The following is a 21,377-nucleotide window of genomic DNA, read 5'->3' on the forward strand; positions in this document are numbered from 1 at the left end:
ATTCAGTCGATACCAAGACAAATGAATTTTCAGGATCAACCATTAATGGTAATTGGAGTAGCTCTGAGGGTTGCCTTGCTCATTCAAGAATCTCCGGTCTGGTGTTCCTACTATGTAATTGATGCTTAAGTGTAAAATTTTGAACAACTGATATTAAATTGAAAATGTTATTGTAAAGTAACTGCACTCTTTTTTTATTGTTATTATTATTGTTTTCAATAGTATGGCTGTAATTGAGGAAATAACCGAAGAGCCAATGGCTTCAAACGGTATCGTATTTCAAGGTCTACTCTTTGGATGAACTTAAACTCACTCTTATGACGCAGTAGTTGAGGAACAGAAAGCAAAAGACGCTCGCGAGGCTGATAAATTAGTGGAAGCAGACCATGAGGGTGATGTATTCTTTGATAGCGAAGAGTATCAGGCCGAGGAATTAGAGGTAAGTCGTATGCATCAAGCGCAAGTAGCATTTCAACTAAACGTACGTGCTTCTAGAAATTGATCAAAGAAGCTGGAGAATACAAATCAAAGGGCAACGCATATTTTGCTCAAGGAAATTACATTGAAGCCATTGCAGAATACGAAAACGCTCTGATGGTCTGCCCTCTATCACTCAACAAGAACAGAGCCATTTATTTTGGAAATATAGCTGCGTGTCATTTGAAACAGGTATTGGATAGATATGAGCAAGTCAATGGGACAATGACTGATGATTACTAGAACGAGTACAAAGAAGCGCGCGACATGTGTACTCAAGCATTGACATTAGATCCAAAGTACATAAAAGCATTGTTGAGAAGAGCACAAGCCAATGAAAAGATGGATACATCGACATCACTCACAGAGTCTCTGGAAGATTACAAGAAGCTGAAACAAGAAGCAAAAGACGCATATACCCTACGTGAATGTCAACGAGCCGAGAGAGAGCTGCCCAACAAAATCAAGGATAAGACAGAGAAAGAGAAGGAAGAGATGATTGGCAAATTGAAGGATTTGGGCAATTCAATCCTGGGTAAATTTGGTCTTTCAACAGACAATTTCCAGTTACAACCAGATCCTAATGGAAGCGGAGGCTATAGTATGAATTTTGTCAACAAATAAACTATTTATTGTGAGTGTATATATATAAAAACAGAAGAGGGTTACAAGTGTTTAATATAGTAACGAACAAATGAAAGAGAAAATTACAAAAGGGAAAGAGAAAGAAACAGTATAAATTATGGATGATCTTCATTTGTGGGTACATTAGAAAACATGCCAGGAGGAGGAGGTGGGTGCTGTCCATTCATGCCTCTAAATCTCATGTCTCCAAGAGGTGGCATGGGCGATCGCATCATACCAGGAGGAGGTGGCATACGGTTCATCATACTACCCATTGGAGGAGGCGCCTCTCTGAAGCTGTTCATGAAATTGGATGGAGAGGGAGGAGGATGCCCCTGTTGATGAAATAATGGTTGCTGCTGTTGCTGTTGCTGCTGTTGAGAAGGATGTGGAGGAGGATGGTGGCCCATAAACATGCCATTGAAGCTTTTGGGTGCCATATCATTGAATGGACGGTCCTGGTGCATCATTCTTCCTTGCTGTTCCATAGCAAATCGAGGATCCATCTGTCTCTGTTGCTGCTGTTGCTGTTGATGGAACTGCTGCTGTTGATGCATTTGTTGTTGCTTTTCAAGTGTCATCATGGAGGCAGGTGGCGGTGGTGGTGGTGGTGCCTGTCCACCTAGAATTTGCAGAATGGTATTCTGAGAACGCACAATGTCGCTACTAGACATTTCATTGTTGACGAGACGAACAGACATGATAGCAGGGTCTTGGAAGGACAATGAAGTAGCTGCTAAAAGACTCGAGTTAGTACACTATACAATTTATGGAGCCTATATGTGATGATCTTACCAGCAGGTTGAAGAGAAGGTTCATCTCGCTTGGGAGACATTTCTTGCTGCTGAGTAGACGATGCTGCTTTACGAAGGAATTCACCAAAGAAGTTTTGCGCTTCAACACGGACATCAGGATTGTTCTTCTTTTCTACCATTTCAGAGAGCTGATCTGGCTGCCATTGCTGATTCATAGGTGATCTCAATAGCACCTTTTCCTGCGCTGATTGCACAGAGGGCGAAGAAGCCTCGGTGAAGGAGGCATGTCTTGAAGAGCTGTTTGTTATATTAGGGTCACTGTTGTCCAAACGAGTGGGTATCTGCTCTTGCTCTGACATTCTTGGCTCTTGTTGATACAGTTGCGATTGTTGAATATGCTGTTGCTGCAATTGTTGCAGGTGCTGCTGTTGCTGCTGTTGCATTTGCTGTTGTTGCATTTGTTGTTGTTGCTGCTGCAGCTGTTGCTGACGCTGCATGATGAGCTGCTGTTGATAGAACTCTTCGGCTCGTCTCTTTTCTTGAAGATTATTGAAGCTGATCTTAACATTGGGCAAAAGAGCTCGAAGATCGTCACGTGATTGTTGATGATGTTCATCAGTACCATTCATATTCAGTCCATTAAACTCATTTCTAAGTTCTTCCACATGCTGCTGCTGTTGCAATTGTGGAGGTGGACCAAAGGGCGATTGCAAATTCATCATTTCAGGTGGAGGTGGAGGAGCATGTCGCATCATAGGATGAGGCGGTGGAGGGAACATACCCATAGGAGGTGGAGGTGGGGCTTGATGAGGCATAAATCCATTGGGACCACGGTTAAAATCAGGAGAAAATCCAAAGCGAGGAACTGGAGGATGACCAAACCCACCACTTGCAAACAAACCACTTGCTTCTAGCATACGTTGAGAGTGCTGTAAACGACGAGCAGCAATAAGAGAAGGGTCTTGACCGTTGAATGGATCGAAACTACGGTTCATCCATTCAGGGGGTGGAGGAGGAGGTCCGCTGAGACCAGGTGGTGCCATACGACGGTTCTCCGGTTGCATAGGCATGCCCAGGTCAAATCTGTTCATACCAGGATGAGGCTGTTGAGGTTGAGGTGGCTGCATTTGTTGTTGCTGAGGCTGTTGCAGTACATTACGCGAGGGTTGCTCGGGCGAATCCACCATAATCTCTTGCTGAACTAGAGCAGATAGCCTGTCCATAGCTGCCAAAGGTGATGAGATATTTTGAACCAATTTTTGTTCCTCCATTTCAGGCCGAGACACATCAGTATCTGCATCTTTGAGCTCTTGTTGAGTTTCGTCAGATTGAACCTTCTCAGATGATTCGTCGGCGGCAGCAGCAGCAGCATCATCAAATGCTTTAATAATCGTGTCATTTAATGAGGCCAAGTTCTCCATTTTTTCGTCATTTTCTTCTAAAGGCGCTTCATCTTGAGTCTCAGTATGAGCCTGATCTTGAGAAGTCTCCTCTTCCTTGCTAGTAACTACATCATCCTCGTCAGCAGTTTGAGGCGGGGTTGCTTCCAATTCCATGGGAATATCCTCTTCCTGTAATTGCGATTGTTCTTCACCTGATGGAGCAGTGTTTTGTCCCTTGATCTCCAGCATTTCAGGCATAGCTTCATCCAAAGCAGGTGTCTCGACGATACTTTCAGATGGGACTTGCTGCAATTCTTTTTCTTTATCACCGGTGGAAGAACCTTGTCCATGAACTTTTGTCTCTTCCAAAGGCAACTTACGTTGAGCAGTAGGCTCTTGAGTTTCTTCGGTGTCGCCAGGAGTAACAGATTCTTGTTTGGCAGTCGATGGAGATTTGGGCACAACAGGCACAATGGCTGGGGCAGGAGATTGAGCGGCAGCATGGGAAGCGATGGGAGCGGCCTCCGGTTTAGGAACCACCTTGGGCCTGCTCGCAGCCATTTTGGCCTCTCTCTCAGCCTCTTCAAATTCCTCCAGACGCACCATCTTACCTTTGCTCTTCTTTTCCTTCTTGACCTTGAGCGAGGGAGAATGCTTGGGTTTTTGAGGTGCATTCAAAGCATCAGACAAAGAAGGACCGAAATTGGCGGGTGTGATAACACTCTCATGGTTTACGACGGGCTGGGCCTTGGCCCAAGAAGCAGTAGCAGGAAGTGCAGGCTTTTCATCCTCCTCAGGTACCAAAGGTATCGTCAGTTTCTTGGTATGCTTCTCAGAAGCCGCTGGTTTTTTGTGAACCTTGGGAGTCGCATTTACCTTGGCTGCAGCAGATGTAGATGACGATGAGCTGGCAGCTGGTTTAGAGTGCTTGGTGGATGAAGAAGATTTGATCTCTTGAAATGGGGGAGAGGGGGGAGGGGGTGCGATAGGTTCTTCTTTTGGAATGACAACAGGAGGAATAGGAACAACCTTGGGTATGGGAGCCCATGTACGAGGTACAGTAGCAGGCTTTGCTTCCGGAGTAGCGGCAGGAGCTACGGTGGCTGTGGCTGTCGTAGGTTTGGTTGCTGTAGCAGGTCGCTTGTTGGGATATGCAGATGTTGTAGTAGAGGTAGAGGCTGTATTGGCGTGTTTACTGTCAATCACAAGTGAGTTATTATCTGTCCCTGACGTACAGAAAGCCCATAGTAAACTTACCCAATTGCGACCGTGTCCTTGCTATAACTATCCACATCATCCCCGGGTTCGTGAAGGTACATGCAATTAGGATTGGGACACACCATATGTCTCAAATAGTAGGTGCAGTACTTTGTAGTGCCGTACGAAGCTCTATGGGAAACTATGTCAGTCATCGACTAGATTTGACGCATTGCATTCATGTCACTTCACTGTACCTTACGGTTTTACCATCCACCTCCATACCATTGATACCTTCAATTGCTTTTCCAGCATCCTCCTTTCGAGCAAACGTGACATAGATTCCCACAGATGAGCTAGAACCAGTTGAAGGGGCAGAACGCTTGCTTATTACCACTTTTTCAATGCGACCATACTTTTTGAAAAACTCGTTCTATTTGTGAGAGAGGAGGGGGGGAGGGGGCGTTAATACGAAAATTAGACTAAAATGAGCTGTTCATGCTATTACCTCAACACTAGCGTGTTTTGAACTTAGACCAAGCACGTAAACAAGATTCTTCTGCACAACTCTGACATTGGACAACTGGCGTCTGCTAGGGTCTCGCATATCTCGTGTTTGACGGTCCTTTTCCTTCTTTTCCTTCTTCAAACGCATGATTTCCTCTGCGCTCACGGGAACGAACTCGACAATTTGATCGCTGTACAGTCTTCGACAAGCTGGACAACGCCCATTCAAGTTGGTTTTGATGTGATGCCAACAGAAGCGGCAGATCTAAAAAGAGCGTTAGGCAAAGCAAAAGAAATCAAGAGCCAAAAACAAACCTGATAGCCGCAAGGACAAGGTCTGAAATTACGGTCAGCAATATCCAATTCCTCCATACACAAAGGGCAATCGGAATCCTCCTCGTCAGAAGACATGTTGTTGTTGTTTTAGTGGTTGCTAATGTATTTAGTTGTTGAAGTAGTTGTTGTAGTAGATGTTGATGTTTTCCAAAATAAGAGTGTCTTTTTTTTTTACGTCTTTTCGTGGTAAACAGTAATACAGAAAGAGAGAAAGGGCAACAAGATACGAAATAAAGGGCAGTCAGTAAGCAAACACGACCACTCTTTTCTTCTATATTGTTTTTCTGATCAAGATTGATTATCTCCTTTTATTCAATGAAAAAAGAAGGGTGCTTTTTACCGAGAAAAACTGTAAAATGTTGGAAAAGAAAAACAAATTTTCTTAATTTCTATGCTTTCTGATTTATAAAGGCCTGGCAAGTCATCACGTGAGATCTCTGGTAGCCACGTATGCTAAAAATCAACTCCTGGTTGTTATACAAGACTAAATGACAGTTATGGTCCATCCATTGATGAAGAATTTGTACATTGAATGCAAGGCAGCAATATCAAGTCTTTATTGTATCCACAAGGAAAAACTCGGCATGTCAGATGGACAGCAACGTTAGGCAATGCAAACAAAAAAAGCTACAATCCATCAAAGCTGAAGCTTACTTCAGGTCGAGTTATCTTCTTGTTTTATCTAATGATATACTGTATTGATTTGCTTTCCTCGTAAACACTGGTAGCGACTCTGACTTTGGTCATTAATTGGGCTGCTGTAGAAAGCTTCTAGTAGTGGTAATGTTAAGTAGTAGTGGCATATACACTATCTAGAGATTGTATAATAACATTTGAGAACTGGAACATGTGTGACATTGCCACAGCAAATCTAGATCATTGAGACCAGGATAACAACATCGCAAATCTTGTTCTCAATGTACGAATACTTTTAGCGTATGTGCAATGTGATAGCCTATTATTGGTATAGGCGAGGGCTACGTGAAATAGGAAAACTAAAAGAAAGCGATATAATAATGGCAAGTGGTGTATGTCAATTTGAAATGGATATCGCATTGAGCAAATGATGGATGGTGATAATATAAATAAAATGAGAACTAGTCGAGGCAGCAAATTCGGCAGTGTTACCATATATAAATAATTATTCACTTGAACGGATTAGAAACTGCACAATAAAATTAGCAGCTACCAAACCACATGTTTCGGTTTGATTAAACTCGACCCTGTGCACGATACTATCATTCTTTTTCGGGTACGAGGAGCAGTGTTGCTGTCAGCAGCAGCCAAAAAATGGTTTAATCTCCGCAGGGCTTCTGCTCAAGATTGGACAAATTCTGTTCAAAAACGACTTGTTCGATCTATTTTACGTAATTCGACTATGTGAAATGTGATGATCATCCAACGCTTCCTTAAGCTTCCTTGAAGTATTTTTCAAGACGCATCCAATGGTGCTAGTTGTAATATATGTTATGACTAAGCTCAATGAGCAATAGGTAAAAATATAAAATGAGGTTTTCTGCCAAAATGTCGAGATTTTACATGTAGAGGTCTCACAAACAAAGTTTCAGAAGCTGCGTTGGGTCGAGAGAAACATTTTGAGTTAGTATATACCATAGCAAAAATTTTCATTTTCAAGGTGAAAAACGCGATCGTTTGATTTTCGATGAAAACCATGAGGGGTCCCTCATGCTTTTCGGTCGATTTTTGGCCATGTTTTTTTGATCCCCAAAAAGTTGAGCAAAGGTGTCAGGATGTAACTGCCAGATGAGAGCAACTGTTTGGTGCTATTCTGACCATCTAAAACGGCCTTGAACGCAAGAAAACGCAGCTCAAATGCATCCAGATATCACTGTAGTTTGAAAAGTTTTTAGTACTTAGAGGTAGTTCAGGTATATTATATGGTCGTATATAAATTGTTTCTTTTGCTACCGATGTTGTGCATCCTACAAAAGTCGGATCCCTACTTACAGAAAATATTTAGGTGATAGTGGTGGTAAAAAAAAAAAGGGGGGAGAAAAAGTTGCCTCGTGTTTAGTAGATCATAGCTTCTGTACCTTTTCTTTTGCATTTATATCATACTTTCAGCTTTGATCTCACATCTGATCTTGCGACAATCGACTACAAAAGCGATTGTTGCTATTCCCTCAATAGAGATGACGTTCTCTACTCATTTTATGTTGACTGCGAGATGTTACAAGCGTACATAGCGACATTCAGTATGAACCAGTATCAAGTGGCAGCAATCCAGCATGGCGGTTATCAATTTGAGTCAACAGCAGGCAAGCTTGCAACAGCGTTTCTGAATCGACCTGCCAAGGGCTTCATACATAACTTGGTCCAAAAGCACACTTATTTCAAGCACATTTGATCCGTCAAATAGCAAAAACAGAGAGCTGCTTAAAAATGACTAAATAGAAAAAGGTCATACATTTCAGATCGGCATATTTTCTTTTACATGTTCGATCCAATGTCTGGAGGCGCTCTGTACATACCCAAGATTTTATTTCTACCATGTTCGAGGTTATTACAGATGCTGCATGCAAAACTTCACTGGCAGCATACCAGTTCATGCACAGATCAGAGTGATGGATCGCAAAGGTCACAACCAAGGTCACATACTTTTGTTGAAAAAAAATGTTCAAAAGATTTGCTCGACACTGTCAATCAAGCTCATCAACTTTTACAACATATATACAACATGCCTAACGCAAGAAAGAAGAAAGCCGCCAAAATGGAGGACTTCAAGGTGGGTAAATGAAAGCATCGATCAAGAAAACCCTACTCACATTGACCTTCATCCTTAGAAAAAGAAGCTCAAAGTAGGCAAGCAAAAGTCTGTGCCCGACAACTTTACAGACACCTCCTTCAAATCAAAAAGTAAATCAGTAGAATAGCATACGTTGTATCAAAGCATGAACTAAACTCCCATTACCACCAGGCATTTCTCTTCCAAACCAGAGTATCAATGAGGACAAATCACATGAAATCACTACCAGCAGAAATCTGACATTGGCTGATCTGGTTGTTCAATTAAAGCATTACAATGCTGGTGTAAAGAAAGGTTTGTCTATAAGCAACAATAACTTAAAGGCATCAATTAACTAATATATGTATTGAAAGAGGCATTGTCGGGTTTGACAGACATTTGCCACAGCCATCCTGCTCTTTTAGTGTCTTCTTTGGGTCTTGTTGTGAATGGTGTTCTCAAGCTATTCGTAGACGACGATAGAGATGTCAGAAAGGCAACACTGAATTATCTCAAGAGTACATTTGTGGATATTGATCAAGTCGAATTACAGCCCTTTATGCCGCTTTTGATTATCTATACCTGTTCAGCCATGACCCACATCTTTGAAGATGTCAGATTAGATGCTGTCAAGCTGATGGATTTATGGATACACATTGCACCCGATGTCATTGTTTCAAAATTCTGGAATCGAGTTACCGGCAACTACATGAGTCTTTTGACTGTGGACTCAAACAGTATCAGCAATAGTACAAACGCAACCACAAGTACAGGAGCCACAACAACAGCCAGTGTCAAGGCAGCAGTGACCAAATCTCACTTACACATCCACAAGAATAAATTGGGCCTGTTCACCAGTTTATCGAAATTTTTAGAGGCAGGCCTTTCAGAACACGATAGAGATGATTATTGGTTCTTGTTGAACTATTTGGACAACAAACATGCTAGAGATGCTTTCAAGATCAAGATGGCACAATATCACACTGTAGACACATCAAAAGTAGCTGTTTGGGACAGCAAGCACAAAAACCAGCTCACACCAGCTCATGCTATGGTTGCATCAGTGGCACCCTATTTGTCTGAAGGCGCCAAATTGGCTACATTCTCTCAACTGCATTTGTTTGAGTCATCAGGGCCCAAGAATCACAGCGGTGGCGCTGCAACTGCAAGCAGTGGTGGTCAAACTGCCACTTCAGAAATCAACAACAATGAGTTTAGTGCAGAAGAAAGATTAAGCAACATCAAGGTAGGTACCGTTGGAATTCGATTGGACAGTGTACTCAAATGTTGATGTAGCAATTGATCGAGACATTCCAGCCCATCTTGGTAGCATCTTGGTTAGAAGCAGCTCCCTCTGTTTTCATTTCTATCAGCACCATCTCCATGACACCTGCACTCGAACTGCTGCATGAAATCCTCAAGCTCTCTTTGGTCTTATGGCGTGCTATGGTGGGATCCGAGATCATTAGCACACTTCCTAGAGATTGGTTGAATACACACTTGCAATCTCTATTGAAGCATTTCACAGTCTACTTCCCCTACGGTGCTGATTCATTCGGAAACCGTGGATCCAAAGTCGATGACATGTTGCAAGAGATGAACATTATGCTCTGTGAATTAACTTCATTGTATTTGTTGGCAAGAACCATGCAGACAAATAACGTGTCTCAACTCAAGTTATCAGAGCGTCAGCTGAAGCGTAGAAAGTTAGCTATGGAAGAGGAGCAGGACGATCAATTGCCTGACTGGGCAGAGACAGTGGTAGGCCATGTTTTGGGTGCTTTGGGCTTGGATGCTGAGGGAAACTCTGTAAGCACAAATTCGAGCTTCAGAACTGAAAATTTGGTGTCCTTATTACCAGCTATCTGGGGCTTTTTAAATTGCTTGAATTATGAAGAGAGCATCACCATGTTCAAGGCTGCATTGAGTTATTATCATGCTTGTCAGCCAAATTCATCGTCCAAAAGAGTGATGCTGGACTTTATTACCCGTGCTTATATGGTAACTACTATTCAACAGTATTATTCAACAGGCCACTAACTCTCGCTTAAACAGATTCAATCAACACCAAGTTACAATGGTCGTTTTGTTATTACAAAGCACTCAGAACTAGCTAACATGCTGCAAGAATGGTTCCTGAGTCTGCCCAAGGTATTATGGCAACTACGATCTAATTACATTGAAACCAGCAGATCCATTTTGAACATCATGTGCGATGTAGCCAAGCGAAGTGACAAGGATGTATTCGACATGTCGACATTATTAGAGGTTGAAACAAAGCTTGTACCCTTCTTCTTTGTGAATATTGCTAAAGGCCCTCTTTTTGGCCCTTTCAGTGAATTACCTGCCGATGTGCAACAGCGTGCATTGGACTATGTACAATATATTGATAGTAAATCAGAGAAAATGGCTCATGCCATTCAACAATGTAGAGAAAAACAAACTAGCATTGGATTATACGTTGAATAAACCTTTTATTTTATTGCTTATCGAGTTCTTCTTGTGTCTTGGTTTTGAGTGTCAAGGCGTGCAATCCCTGGTTTTGAAGTTCGTCATTCAGCAAGCCATAGATCAAGCGATGACGCTGCATCAAAGACTACAGTAAATGTTAATACCTAAAGTATCGCGTTCAGGCTGTTGAGTCCTACCTTTCCCTTGAACTCTTCAGAAACCACTGTGACCCTATTCAAGTTTACAATTCATGAGTTGAGGGATGGGATGGCTTGATTTGTGCTTACTTGAAATGGGTCTCCTTGTTGGTATTTCCCTTCATTGCGGCATGATGTGCATGCAAATGCGATTCATTGACTGCCTCGAGGATTGTAGGGTTTAAAGCCTCAGTAATCTGTAATCCCTGTTAGAATATACAACACACAGGGCAAATGCACAGCTGCTTACCTTGTTCTCAATTGAAATTTGAATGGGTCCCTTTTCTTTGGATGTCATGAATTCGTTTAAAAAGTGGGTCGATTTGGTAGAATGAGAACGGGTAAGAGTGCGAGAAAAAGCTGGTTGTAAAGTATAAACTTTAGACAGCAAGGACATAATGTAAGAGTATAAACAAAAAGGGTATGAAAACAATTGGCCCGGCTCCAATTTTAAGAGAGGGGGCTCTAAAAATCGGCAGACACCACACCATCCATCAGATGTCAAACTCATTGAAGCTTTTACGATAGCAATCAGTACGAAATGTCTGAATTACGATTTATTGATTGCAATTTCCATAAGGTGCGTTTCAAGATTTATTTTACAATTCTTCATCACTCTTATATCCATCCACATAATCTGTCTTTGCATCGTACACCGGTAAACTGGCGGAAGTGTTAGTTTTGATCTGAAATGACCTGATATTGTCCTCTCCTCCAGGTATCGCTGCAATAATCTTTTCGTATGCAGACATGAAATTCTCAAATGCGATGGTAGCATCTTGAGCTGTGGTGGCGATACGGATAGCATGACTATTGCCAGTATGGAAATTCATGTACGTTGATTTCGCTGTGCGCAAGATTTCTTTCTGCAAATCTGGTTTGAACAGTTCAATCGGGATAGGCTCTCTAAGCATAATCGTCAGATCCCACGTCAAGCAAACATTCAGCGTCTAATTACCTTCTCTTTTTATACACATCTTTGCCAAGAATCTTGTATAAATCTGTGATAATCGACTTCTCGGCCATGAGCATGTCGAAATCTTGTATTAATTGTTGCTTTGAATCTGGTGTGGGATACTTTTTCTTTAAATGCTTTAAATCAAGCACTTTGTGAACACCTCGAATCTTCTTCTCCTTGATTAAATCCTTGTACTTTTGTTGGTCTTTCTTGGTGATTAGGCAGCGGTGCACGCCGGGTATTTGACAGCCATGTTTGAGGACACTAATCATTCGTCAGTTACTGGCAATCGTACAATGCAGTCAATGCTTACATTCTTGTGGGTCTGCCTTTTGTCAGTGTCATTTTGTTGAATGTGTTCACCATTAACCAAATGGCCTCCTCTTGGTCGGCGTTTTCAGCCTCATGTTTGTACAAAGCTTTAAATGCTTTTTTGGCCTAATATAAATGGTTCAGTAGGTATTTACCTCGAGTACATGTGGGCAATTTACCTTGGCTTGATCTATCTGTACTGGCATAATAATGTGGTTTGTCAGGAAGAAGATTGAAAAAAATTAAACAATCTAAGCCTCCAATCAAGCGATGATGGCCATGAACTGGAAGCTTGGAAGAGGCGATGTGACGTTTTAATCATCCATTCAAAGAGGTGCTATTCATGAAAGAAAGGTTTTTTTGCACTCTTTTTATCATACATCACTCATCATGGCCACTGATAACATTTTATTCCAAGATATTTTCGACATTAAGGATCTTGATCCCCAAGGAAAGCGATTTGACAGAGGTAATTTGAGACGAATTGTCACAGCTGAACAAGTGATTTACATGTCGAAATAGTCTCTCGTCTCATCGGTCGTTCAGAGAATTACGAAATGGATTTAACCTTGGATTTCAATGCAGAAATTTACCCTATGCGAGTTGGAGAAAAGTTCTCTCTTGTGTTGGCTTCCTCTCTTTCACTCGAGGCAAGCGCAAGTGCAGGTGGTGTCGAAAAGAAGGAGAGCTGGCGTGAGCGTGCTCCTGGAGAGCGTGATTTGAGCGACGAATACGAATATGTCATGTTCGGTAAAGTTTACAGATACGAGGATTCCAACAAGGGTGCAGCAGCAGGCCAACAAGTGTAAGTTTGCATGACGAGAGAGTGAGGGGGGGGGGGGGATTGCTTGCAGAGACTGATTATTTGACATTGGATGTACATTAGATCTGTGTATGTCTCTTACGGTGGTCTTTTGATGTGTTTGGAGGGTGATTATAGACATCTGCAAAACTTAACTGTCGGCGAAAACATTTACTTGTTGATAAGAAAATAGAGGAAACCTTGTTTGTATACATTTATATATGCTGAATGTGTATCAAAGCAATAAAAAGAAGATGATGTACATAAAATAGCATACAGTGTTGCAGTCACTTTGCATTTACCACCTTTTCCTTTGATTTTTCCCTATTCTTATTCTCTTTAACCCATTTTTTTTTGTTTTACATTAAATGGTAGGTTTTGCTGAAATGAGTAGCAGGAAGACCACTCAACATGTTTATTGGGCTAGAATTTCCTTTTCGGTAAGAAGAAGACGCCAGCAGAAGTACTTCGTCAACATCAAAGAAGTCTACAGAAAGCTCAGCGAGAACTTGATAGAGAAAGAGAACGCATGGAGAGGCAGGAAAAGAAGCTGATCCTTGATATCAAAAAGTCTGCAAAGGAGAATCAAATGGTAGGTTTATATGCCTTGGTGTGTCAGGAACAAGAGATTGATCCGTCCCAAAGAGTGCATGTAAGGTGATGGCAAAGGATCTGGTGCGTACCAGAAGACACATTCAAAAGTTTTACTCCATGAAGACTCAGTTACAAGCAGTGAGTTTGCGTATCCAGGTAAGATGTGTTGGCAATCCTATCAGTGCGGGTAGAGTGTAACTGTGGATACGTAGACAATGAGCTCTAGCCATCAAATGGCCACAGCCATGCGTGGAGCAACGAAAGCCATGGGATCAATGAATCGACAGATGAATTTACCGCAAATCCAGAGGATCATGATGGAATTTGAAAAAGAGAGTGAATTGATGGACATGAAGGACGAAATGATGGGAGATGCCATTGACGACGCTATGGAAGAAGAAGACGATGAAGAAGAAAGTGAGGAAATCGTAAATAAGGTGCTTGATGATATTGGCATTAGTTTCAACCAAGAGGTAAGTGCAAACATGATTGGATGCCAGGAACACAGCTGACCTATGTGTAAACATAGTTGGATCAAGTACCCATAGGGTTCAACCAGCCTGTTGCATCAACAGCAAATGAAAAGATTGCAGAAACCAGCTCTGGTGATGCTGCGTTACAGGCACGATTAGATAATTTGAGAAGAGAATGAGCAATCGTTGTTTTATTCAAGATCTATATTCAGATGCCCAGATTGCTTGGTCATAATCCTCAATTAAATCCTTTTCTTTGCTATATTTATCGTGCCATCCTTCAAATCCGAATCTTAGGATCTTGACTTTTTGCTCTGTTTCTGTTCCCAAGTTGTTTAATGTTTCTGCATAGATTCGGGCTGATTTGGGGCCTGTTGCTTGGTGTAAATAAAATCTGCATTTGTGTGTGTGTGTGTGTGTGTGCATATTATTTACCTCTCACTTGTGAAAGGGCGCAATGAAAGTATATTTTAGGCACTTGGGAATACTTTCTGATGAGATCGTTGGCTTTATCGTACATTTCGCTTGCAGGAATATTGATGGATCCAGGGATATGGCCACCCTATTTATATAAATTCATGAGATTTCAATTTTGATTTTGGCGTTTGTCTATTTCTCACTTTATAATCTTCCCCACGGACATCTACAATAACGTAATCTTTACCAGGTTGTTTGGATGGATCACGAACGAGATCCATGACTTCTTCTGCCTCTGCATAAACAGGTGTATTTACCATTTGATAATTGAAATTTGAAAATGAAAGAAAAATAAGCAAATAAAAACACTATGGCCAAGCTGTAATGAATTGGGGCAGTAGTAGCTACCAAATCCTGTTTATTCAATTTCAGCAGAATTGAAGAAAAAAAAATATCAATCTCGATTAGCATGCGTACTCGATCAGGGTAAATGAAACAAAACCACAAAGAAATAATAGTGATTCTTTCATAACAATAGCATGACAGTATGATTAATTTAAGGTCTACATTGAAAATGTCAAACAAATTTTTTATAAGATGGCAATTTTGCATTTCGCATGTAGATATCCAACTTGCAAAGATAAAGCCAATGCATCATGTATAGGCTATATTCGAGAGAAACAATAAACGAGCTCGTCTAGGCTACGCAAATGTCGACTCTCAATCCCTTTCTTAATAGCATCATAAACGTTAATCGCCTTCATAATGAGAAGAGCATTGACTCTTCCTGCCGCCGGCGCATTTTAAGTAACGCTTGTTTTTGTGCTCAAGATTGGTCGATTTTTGTTCAAAAACGACGCAATTGATCTCTTTCACGAAATTCGACTATGTAAAAAGTGTTGACCACCCCATACTTTTTAATATGTATTGGAAGTACTTTTCAAAGCGCATCCACTGCTGCCAATGATAAAGAATACTTTGACTGGACTTGTTGAGCAATGTGCCAAAATATGAAATGAGGTTTTCGGCGGAAAAGTGGAGATTCTACATATAAAGATCTTACAAACAAAGTTTCAGGGGTTGTTTTTGGATCAGGAGAAACATTTTGAATTAATATATACTACCATAGTAAAAGTCTTCATTTTCAGGGTAAACAATGCGATCGCTTGATTTTCGATGACAACCATGAGGGGTATCTCATGCTATTTTGGTCAATTTTTTTGCCATGTTTTTCAGGTCCTAAAAAATTAGGGCAAACGTATCAGCGAGTTAGTCGTAGGCCAGAGAGATAGTTTGGCGCTATTCTGGCTGTCTAAAACGGCTTTTACCACGATAAAACACGGCTACAATGCACCAAATTTAACCGTGTTTACCATGTTTATGAGTAATAAGAGGTAATGGAGGTATTCTATTTATTCAAGTACGAGTTGTTTCCATTGACGCAGATACAGGGCGCTCGAAAAGAGTCAAATTTGCAGTTACAAGTAATCTATGAATGTTTACCATCTGATAGCGCAAAGTTTTAAAGTGAAATGCCAGTAGAAATTAGTAGGTATTTGACCCTTGATTCTGCATCTTTAATAAAATTTAATACGGTGTATGGACGGATGAATGAGATGAAAATGTAGATGAAATGGTAGAGGACATGCCTGCAGGAGGGCTTTCAGAACGTGAGCATCTTCTCTCAACGACCACGGGGTGAATTTGATGCACAGATGTATCGCTAGGAACAACATTAATGACCTGTGTATGCTGATCATTAGGTATAGACAATAGATTATCAATTTTTTGAGTTTTGGTGGGTGGTTTTTGCACATCGCTATTCATCATCGAGCCGACTGAGTTAGCAGACAACGATCTTGAATGTCGCTTGAACTTGGCCACTGCTTGCATCTACATTTAAATGAGTCAATACGAGCCTTGGCATGTAACGGTGCATCCACTTACGACTGTGAATATATGTCGCACACTGGTGATAGCGCCCCGGATATCTTCTTCTGTGATTTCTGATAAAATCGAATGACAATTGTCCTCTTCAGATACCATGGGCTCTTGCCCATTATTCGTGACCCAAGCATGATTCTATATTTTCGTATCAAAATGAGCTTGCTAACCTTTTTATACAATTGAAAATACCACATACCCGAATATCTTGCATGAGGATTCTTTTGGAAGGATCTTTTTCCATCAGTTTCTGTAACAGATCAACCAGATCTTTGCTTAAATTCTTGCTATACTGAATCCTGCTTGAATGCTGTGTTACCCAAACTGCATGAATAGCTATAAAATTTCAACTTACGGATCATTTAGAATCATTTCATGCAATCCTAATAAGCTTTCATTTGAAAATGGAACTCGACCATGCACTAGACAGTAAAGCGTTACACCCATTGACCAGATATCCGCTGCTTTGCCAGAGACGGGCCCTCCTCTTTCTGCTGTACACAGCTCTGGTGGCATGAATGCCGGGCTGCCTGCGGTTGATTTCAAAGCATCATCTCCCTTAACAAACATTTCCGACACACCAAAGTCGACTATTTTAAGTATACTGTTATCAGACAGCAATAAATTATCAGGCTTGATATCTAAATCAACACATTTCAGTTCTAGACTCCAGCATGTGCTTGTGTAGCATGAATATAGGTACCTCTGTGCACAATGTCATTGCAGTGAACTATTGTTTTAAATAAGTGATCTGATACTCTTAGTAACATGCAATACTTACGGTATTCAATGCCTAGAATTATTTGCCTAAAGTGATATCTCGAGGTAGATTCTGTGTATGGTGTCGCTACCTGATGCAAGTCAATCTGCATGATAACACCCTTATGGGCCATCTCTAGAACTATATATCCTGCTGTCAGCACACTGCATGTAGTGTGCCATCTGTGTATACCTACCCATATAGAGTGAATCGCCGTCTGGGTCATCCAGCACCTCATACAATTTGATTACGTTGCGATGATTCAACTTTTTCAAAATAGCAACCTCAGAACGGACTAGATCCAAGGGACTATTCGACAGCCCATGATCTCTGTTTGCGGCTGCAATGCCACCTCGGCCTCGTCCTCGACCTCGTCTCATCATGGCCATTTGTTCCTTCCTTCGAAGCCGCGATTTACTAAACTCTTTGATAGCCTAGTAAAAGATCATATCAGCCCGTCGTATCACATGCAAAATAGAGACATACATACATATTCTTCGTTTGTCAGTGTATTTACACCCAAATGCACTGTACCAAATGCACCATGTCCAATCTCTTTTTTCAGCAGATAATTGTTGATTTTTCTCAAGCCATCTTTTGTTTCTGATGTCTTTGCACCCAATGTCTCGATAACAACAGAAGGTGTTCTTTCACTTGGCTTTGAATGAGTTGCCATAATTACGAAAAAAAGAGGTGAAAAAATTACAATAGGCTGCTTGCACTACCACATGGCTAACAAGATGAAATCAATGCCCGTCATTTAAATGAAATCTAACATGAAGAAGGATTCAACAAAAGAGGTAATAGTTTTTGCCGTAAAACCAACCATCGGTATCAGATTTGATTTTGTGGGTTTTGTTCGAAACGCTAGGAATTGAACTTGTTGGCTTACAGCAACATCACTCCATTTTTTGGCATTTGATTCATATTATTTAAAGGGTTTCAAACAAACGCCGCTTCCAACATCAAGATGTGGACGAGATAAAGACGTGCAGCTGGATCATGATGGCACATTGCTTGCATGTGTGGGGGAGCAATGACAAATAAAGTAAAAATGTACATGGGAACATGCAAACAGCCACTTCAGATCATATTTTTAGATTAATTTATATACAATATTTATTGTTTAGTAAAAAAAAAGAGGGGTGGTATACACAAAAAAAAAAAAGAGATGAGGCTCTCTATAATGATATGAAAATGCTAAAAAGTCTATACAGGATGATGAAAAAAAAAAATGCAATGTAGAGAAAATGATTAGAATAAAACTGAATGAAGAGATGGAAGAGACTTGTCGACATATGCATATGGATTCATCATAATGGGAGGCAAGACACGAGCTTGAGGAGGTCGGTCCAAGAGATCTAATAGATTTGCAGCAGTTACAGCGGAATCGACGGCAGCAGGAGAAACATTAGAGGCTTTGGGAGAAGGTCTTGCAAAGACAGGATCAAGTAATTTACATTCAAGAGGAGCCAACTTTTGCATATGGGGAGCATTTGATAGAATACGAGGAGACATTTGAGGAGATGTCTCTGGAGTAAAGAGGAATTCGGCATCGGAATCCGAGTGATGTTGAATGTCATTGAAGTTTGAGCTTGCAGTAGACAAAGCAGGAGAGGGAGGCATTGAGGCAGTGGGCGCAGAGGAAGCAGCAGCAGCAGCAGCAGCACGAGCACGCTTGGATGTCTTATTTTGTCGGCGTTCTCTACGCTTGTTTGGTGAAGTGTGAATGCGGACATGACGAGTCAGTTCATCAGAACGAGAGAAACGCTTTTCACAGCCAGGAAATGTACATTTGTGAGGCTTTTCGCCAGTGTGCGTTCTGATATGGCGAGTTTGATGTTCAAGACGATAGAAAGATTTAGGGCACATGGGACATTTGTACGGGCGAGGTGTATTTGCTTTGTCAACAGCTGCAATGAGACGCTTTTTATTTTGATGTACTGGCTGCTGTTGTTGTTGTTGTTGTTGTTGAATCATGGGCATTGCATTTGATAAACACAAAAGACTAGAAGCTGCTTGATATGCCATTTTATTGTATGAAGAAAAGATAAATCAAAAAAGGGGGGATAAGCAAGGAAATCCCAGTGTATTTATAAGGACTACGGGAATACAAGAATTGCCTGATTTAGGGATATAAAAAAAACTGGCCATTTGATCTCATAGATTAGAGAGAAGATGGGGGGAGTGCTCTTGGTTTTCTTAAGGTTTTACCCTTTAGATTTCATAACACATTATATGAGACATTTTGAAATATATAAAAAACCCAAAATAAGATAGGGTTGATTTACTAAATCAAGTAATCAACATTTATACAGCTGTGTAATTCTCACGTTCAGTATCGGCTGCGATATATAAAGCATTTCCATGGTAACCATTGCAGAATCATTAAATATTTGTGCGTTGTGAGAGCGTGCGTTTGTATGTGGGGTAATTAATTTCGCTTGCTTATCATTTTGTATTTCGTATGATAAGCATCTTCCATAACATATCACGCAATATCCTAGAAATCACCCCACCATGTATGGAACCCAAATGTTAAAACCCAATGTTCAGCTTTGTCGGCTTAGATCAGACCTGAAATCTCTCCTCCGCTGGCCTCTCTCTCTCTCTCACTCTCGCTCTTTCTGCTATTCACGCTCAAGCAGTCTGCTCCACGCAGGCGCCAAAAACAAGCCACGGGTCAGCCCGTGGAAAGGATTAGCAGGCACATCGCAGCCGAAAAAATCAATGCTTAATGATGCTCAACTGCTTCACTTTTTTTTTCGTTCTTGCCCATTCCTACAAACGCGCATACAATATGGCTACTACAACCACCACGGCCCCTACAACAGATAAATTCGAAATCTTTAGCAGAATCCAACCACACGAATACTTGAAGCGATTTTTGGATCAAAAAGTCAGACCCGATGGAAGATCATTGAATGAATTTAGAAAGACCATGATCACCTCAGGTGCTATTTCAACCGCTAATGCAAGTGCAATGGTGCGTTTGGGTGGTACTACTGTTGTATGTGGTATCAAAGCTGAAGTGTGTGAACCTAAAATTGATGTTCCTAATCAAGGCTACTTGGGTAAAATAGATCAAATTACTATATGCATAAATAATTAACAAAATGGATAGTTCCCAATGTTGAATTATCGCCACTTTGTTCACCCAAATTCAATCCTGGAGCACCATCTGAAAAAGCACAATCTACCTCAGAGTTTCTTCATCAGTTATTCGTGAAATCCCAAGTGTTTCCATTAGAGGATTTGTGTATCGAGGAGGGAAAGGCAGTGTGGGTATTATATGCTGATATGGTCTGTCTGAATTACGATGGAAATATATTGGACGCAAGCTTGTTAGCACTAACCACTGCATTAAAAGACTGTAAGTTTTGCTTTATGTGTGTTGCTCAAATGTCATCTGACGTGGGGACTAAACTCTATAACTTATAGTGAAATTACCTAAAGCGCATGTATCCCCATCCTTGGTGGTTGAAGCTGATCCCACTGAATTCACAAGCATCTCACTCTCACGATTCCCTGTTTCATCCACATTTTGCATTTTCAACAATCCAGATATTACTTTATCTGATCCCAATGACACTGAGGAATCACTGGCAAAGGAGACTGTGACAATAGTGATGGATCTGGATCTTCAACTGTGCAAGATATACAAGAACGGCGGCACCACCATCACAGCAGAAGGGTTAAAGCAATGTATCGATAATGCAAAGCAGAGAACCAATCAAGTTAGATCCTTGGTCGATGAAGCCATCTTGTAAAATAAAATAAAATCCATGTGTGCGTGTGTGTGTGGGGAATAGTATATACGCTATCATTATAGTACGACATACTGCTTGAATGTGGGGATGGTTGAGCTTATGTGAATTATTACAAGTGTGAGAGAATTGTCATATTTAGATGTCAAACCGCGGTTTGACATATATATTCAAGCAGAATACATGTAGCACAGCTATGTCAAATGAATTACTTCAGCAGCACCCCCCAATTCAATGCGTAATTTCAAAAGAACGGATTAATCTGAACCACAATCAATAAAAACATCAATAATGAGACCACTTTTTCTTGCAAAGGGTGCTTATTACGCCAGATGGCGATATCTAAATATCAGATAAATGCCAACATGAGGGGGGGGGTGGTATCGGAGTAGGTGGAATTGGCTGAAATGATTGGACCCTGTAGTATGGTGGCATCAGGGTCTTTTGGCCCCGCAATAAAACCATTCTCTTCCCACCTCCTTAAATTGCGGCAAAAGGTTTGAAAATTCACAATGATCACACGAGTTTTAGGTCCTCACCTCCCCTCCCCCGCCCCCCTCTTGCCCCCGCTCTACTGCCTGCCCATCTTTATATTACTGAAAAACGTGGCATGTTTCAATCTATAAATGAGATATTATGATCTCCCACTTTTTGATGAATAGGGTTCTATAGTAAACT

The 21,377-nt window shown here is 41.0% G+C and overlaps 11 protein-coding genes across 11 annotated transcripts; 5 read left to right on the forward strand and 6 right to left on the reverse strand.

Annotated features, from left to right (window-relative positions):
* Positions 1-223: 223 nt before the first annotated feature.
* PMC1_4 (plasma membrane calcium) lies at positions 224-1,101 on the forward strand (the record flags this gene model as incomplete). The annotated part of the gene is made up of 4 exons (XM_064825705.1): positions 224-269; positions 330-439; positions 496-669; positions 721-1,101. The coding sequence occupies 4 exons, from the start codon at positions 224-226 to the stop codon at positions 1,099-1,101; spliced, it is 711 nt and encodes a 236-aa protein (XP_064687219.1).
* Positions 1,102-1,217: 116 nt separating this feature from the next.
* On the reverse strand, positions 1,218-5,353 carry ATC70_006431 (uncharacterized protein; the record flags this gene model as incomplete). Its single annotated transcript, XM_064825706.1, has 6 exons — positions 1,218-1,837; positions 1,897-4,433; positions 4,496-4,627; positions 4,693-4,868; positions 4,944-5,207; positions 5,258-5,353. The coding sequence occupies 6 exons, from the start codon at positions 5,351-5,353 to the stop codon at positions 1,218-1,220; spliced, it is 3,825 nt and encodes a 1,274-aa protein (XP_064687220.1).
* A 2,623-nt stretch (positions 5,354-7,976) lies between these two features.
* On the forward strand, positions 7,977-10,493 carry ATC70_006432 (uncharacterized protein; the record flags this gene model as incomplete). The annotated part of the gene is made up of 6 exons (XM_064825707.1): positions 7,977-8,024; positions 8,083-8,155; positions 8,217-8,339; positions 8,399-9,270; positions 9,321-10,025; positions 10,080-10,493. 6 exons carry the CDS (start codon positions 7,977-7,979, stop codon positions 10,491-10,493), a joined length of 2,235 nt encoding a protein of 744 aa, XP_064687221.1.
* Positions 10,494-10,503: 10 nt separating this feature from the next.
* On the reverse strand, positions 10,504-11,069 carry ATC70_006433 (uncharacterized protein; the record flags this gene model as incomplete). Its single annotated transcript, XM_064825708.1, has 4 exons — positions 10,504-10,620; positions 10,673-10,706; positions 10,763-10,869; positions 10,923-11,069. 4 exons carry the CDS (start codon positions 11,067-11,069, stop codon positions 10,504-10,506), a joined length of 405 nt encoding a protein of 134 aa, XP_064687222.1.
* Positions 11,070-11,271: 202 nt separating this feature from the next.
* On the reverse strand, positions 11,272-12,148 carry ATC70_006434 (uncharacterized protein; the record flags this gene model as incomplete). Its single annotated transcript, XM_064825709.1, has 4 exons — positions 11,272-11,578; positions 11,631-11,894; positions 11,944-12,068; positions 12,122-12,148. 4 exons carry the CDS (start codon positions 12,146-12,148, stop codon positions 11,272-11,274), a joined length of 723 nt encoding a protein of 240 aa, XP_064687223.1.
* Positions 12,149-12,332: 184 nt separating this feature from the next.
* ATC70_006435 (uncharacterized protein) lies at positions 12,333-12,937 on the forward strand (the record flags this gene model as incomplete). Its single annotated transcript, XM_064825710.1, has 3 exons — positions 12,333-12,411; positions 12,465-12,747; positions 12,829-12,937. The coding sequence occupies 3 exons, from the start codon at positions 12,333-12,335 to the stop codon at positions 12,935-12,937; spliced, it is 471 nt and encodes a 156-aa protein (XP_064687224.1).
* A 175-nt stretch (positions 12,938-13,112) lies between these two features.
* On the forward strand, positions 13,113-13,990 carry ATC70_006436 (PSP domain-containing protein; the record flags this gene model as incomplete). Its single annotated transcript, XM_064825711.1, has 5 exons — positions 13,113-13,115; positions 13,172-13,336; positions 13,390-13,494; positions 13,551-13,811; positions 13,868-13,990. The coding sequence occupies 5 exons, from the start codon at positions 13,113-13,115 to the stop codon at positions 13,988-13,990; spliced, it is 657 nt and encodes a 218-aa protein (XP_064687225.1).
* Positions 13,991-14,006: 16 nt separating this feature from the next.
* ATC70_006437 (uncharacterized protein) lies at positions 14,007-14,548 on the reverse strand (the record flags this gene model as incomplete). The annotated part of the gene is made up of 3 exons (XM_064825712.1): positions 14,007-14,182; positions 14,247-14,373; positions 14,432-14,548. 3 exons carry the CDS (start codon positions 14,546-14,548, stop codon positions 14,007-14,009), a joined length of 420 nt encoding a protein of 139 aa, XP_064687226.1.
* A 1,267-nt stretch (positions 14,549-15,815) lies between these two features.
* On the reverse strand, positions 15,816-17,608 carry ATC70_006438 (uncharacterized protein; the record flags this gene model as incomplete). Its single annotated transcript, XM_064825713.1, has 8 exons — positions 15,816-16,121; positions 16,176-16,310; positions 16,372-16,471; positions 16,528-16,813; positions 16,876-16,902; positions 16,954-17,073; positions 17,129-17,366; positions 17,423-17,608. 8 exons carry the CDS (start codon positions 17,606-17,608, stop codon positions 15,816-15,818), a joined length of 1,398 nt encoding a protein of 465 aa, XP_064687227.1.
* Positions 17,609-18,186: 578 nt separating this feature from the next.
* PAP1_3 (polynucleotide adenylyltransferase) lies at positions 18,187-18,963 on the reverse strand (the record flags this gene model as incomplete). Its single annotated transcript, XM_064825714.1, has 1 exon — positions 18,187-18,963. One exon carries the CDS (start codon positions 18,961-18,963, stop codon positions 18,187-18,189), a length of 777 nt encoding a protein of 258 aa, XP_064687228.1.
* A 769-nt stretch (positions 18,964-19,732) lies between these two features.
* Positions 19,733-20,702, forward strand: ATC70_006440 (uncharacterized protein; the record flags this gene model as incomplete). The annotated part of the gene is made up of 3 exons (XM_064825715.1): positions 19,733-20,006; positions 20,057-20,305; positions 20,374-20,702. The coding sequence occupies 3 exons, from the start codon at positions 19,733-19,735 to the stop codon at positions 20,700-20,702; spliced, it is 852 nt and encodes a 283-aa protein (XP_064687229.1).
* Positions 20,703-21,377: the final 675 nt, after the last annotated feature.

The sequence above is a fragment of the Mucor velutinosus genome (assembly GCF_035048745.1).
Source record: "Mucor velutinosus strain NIH1002 chromosome Unknown tig00001547, whole genome shotgun sequence".
NCBI classification, from domain to species: Eukaryota; Fungi; Mucoromycota; class Mucoromycetes; order Mucorales; family Mucoraceae; genus Mucor; species Mucor velutinosus.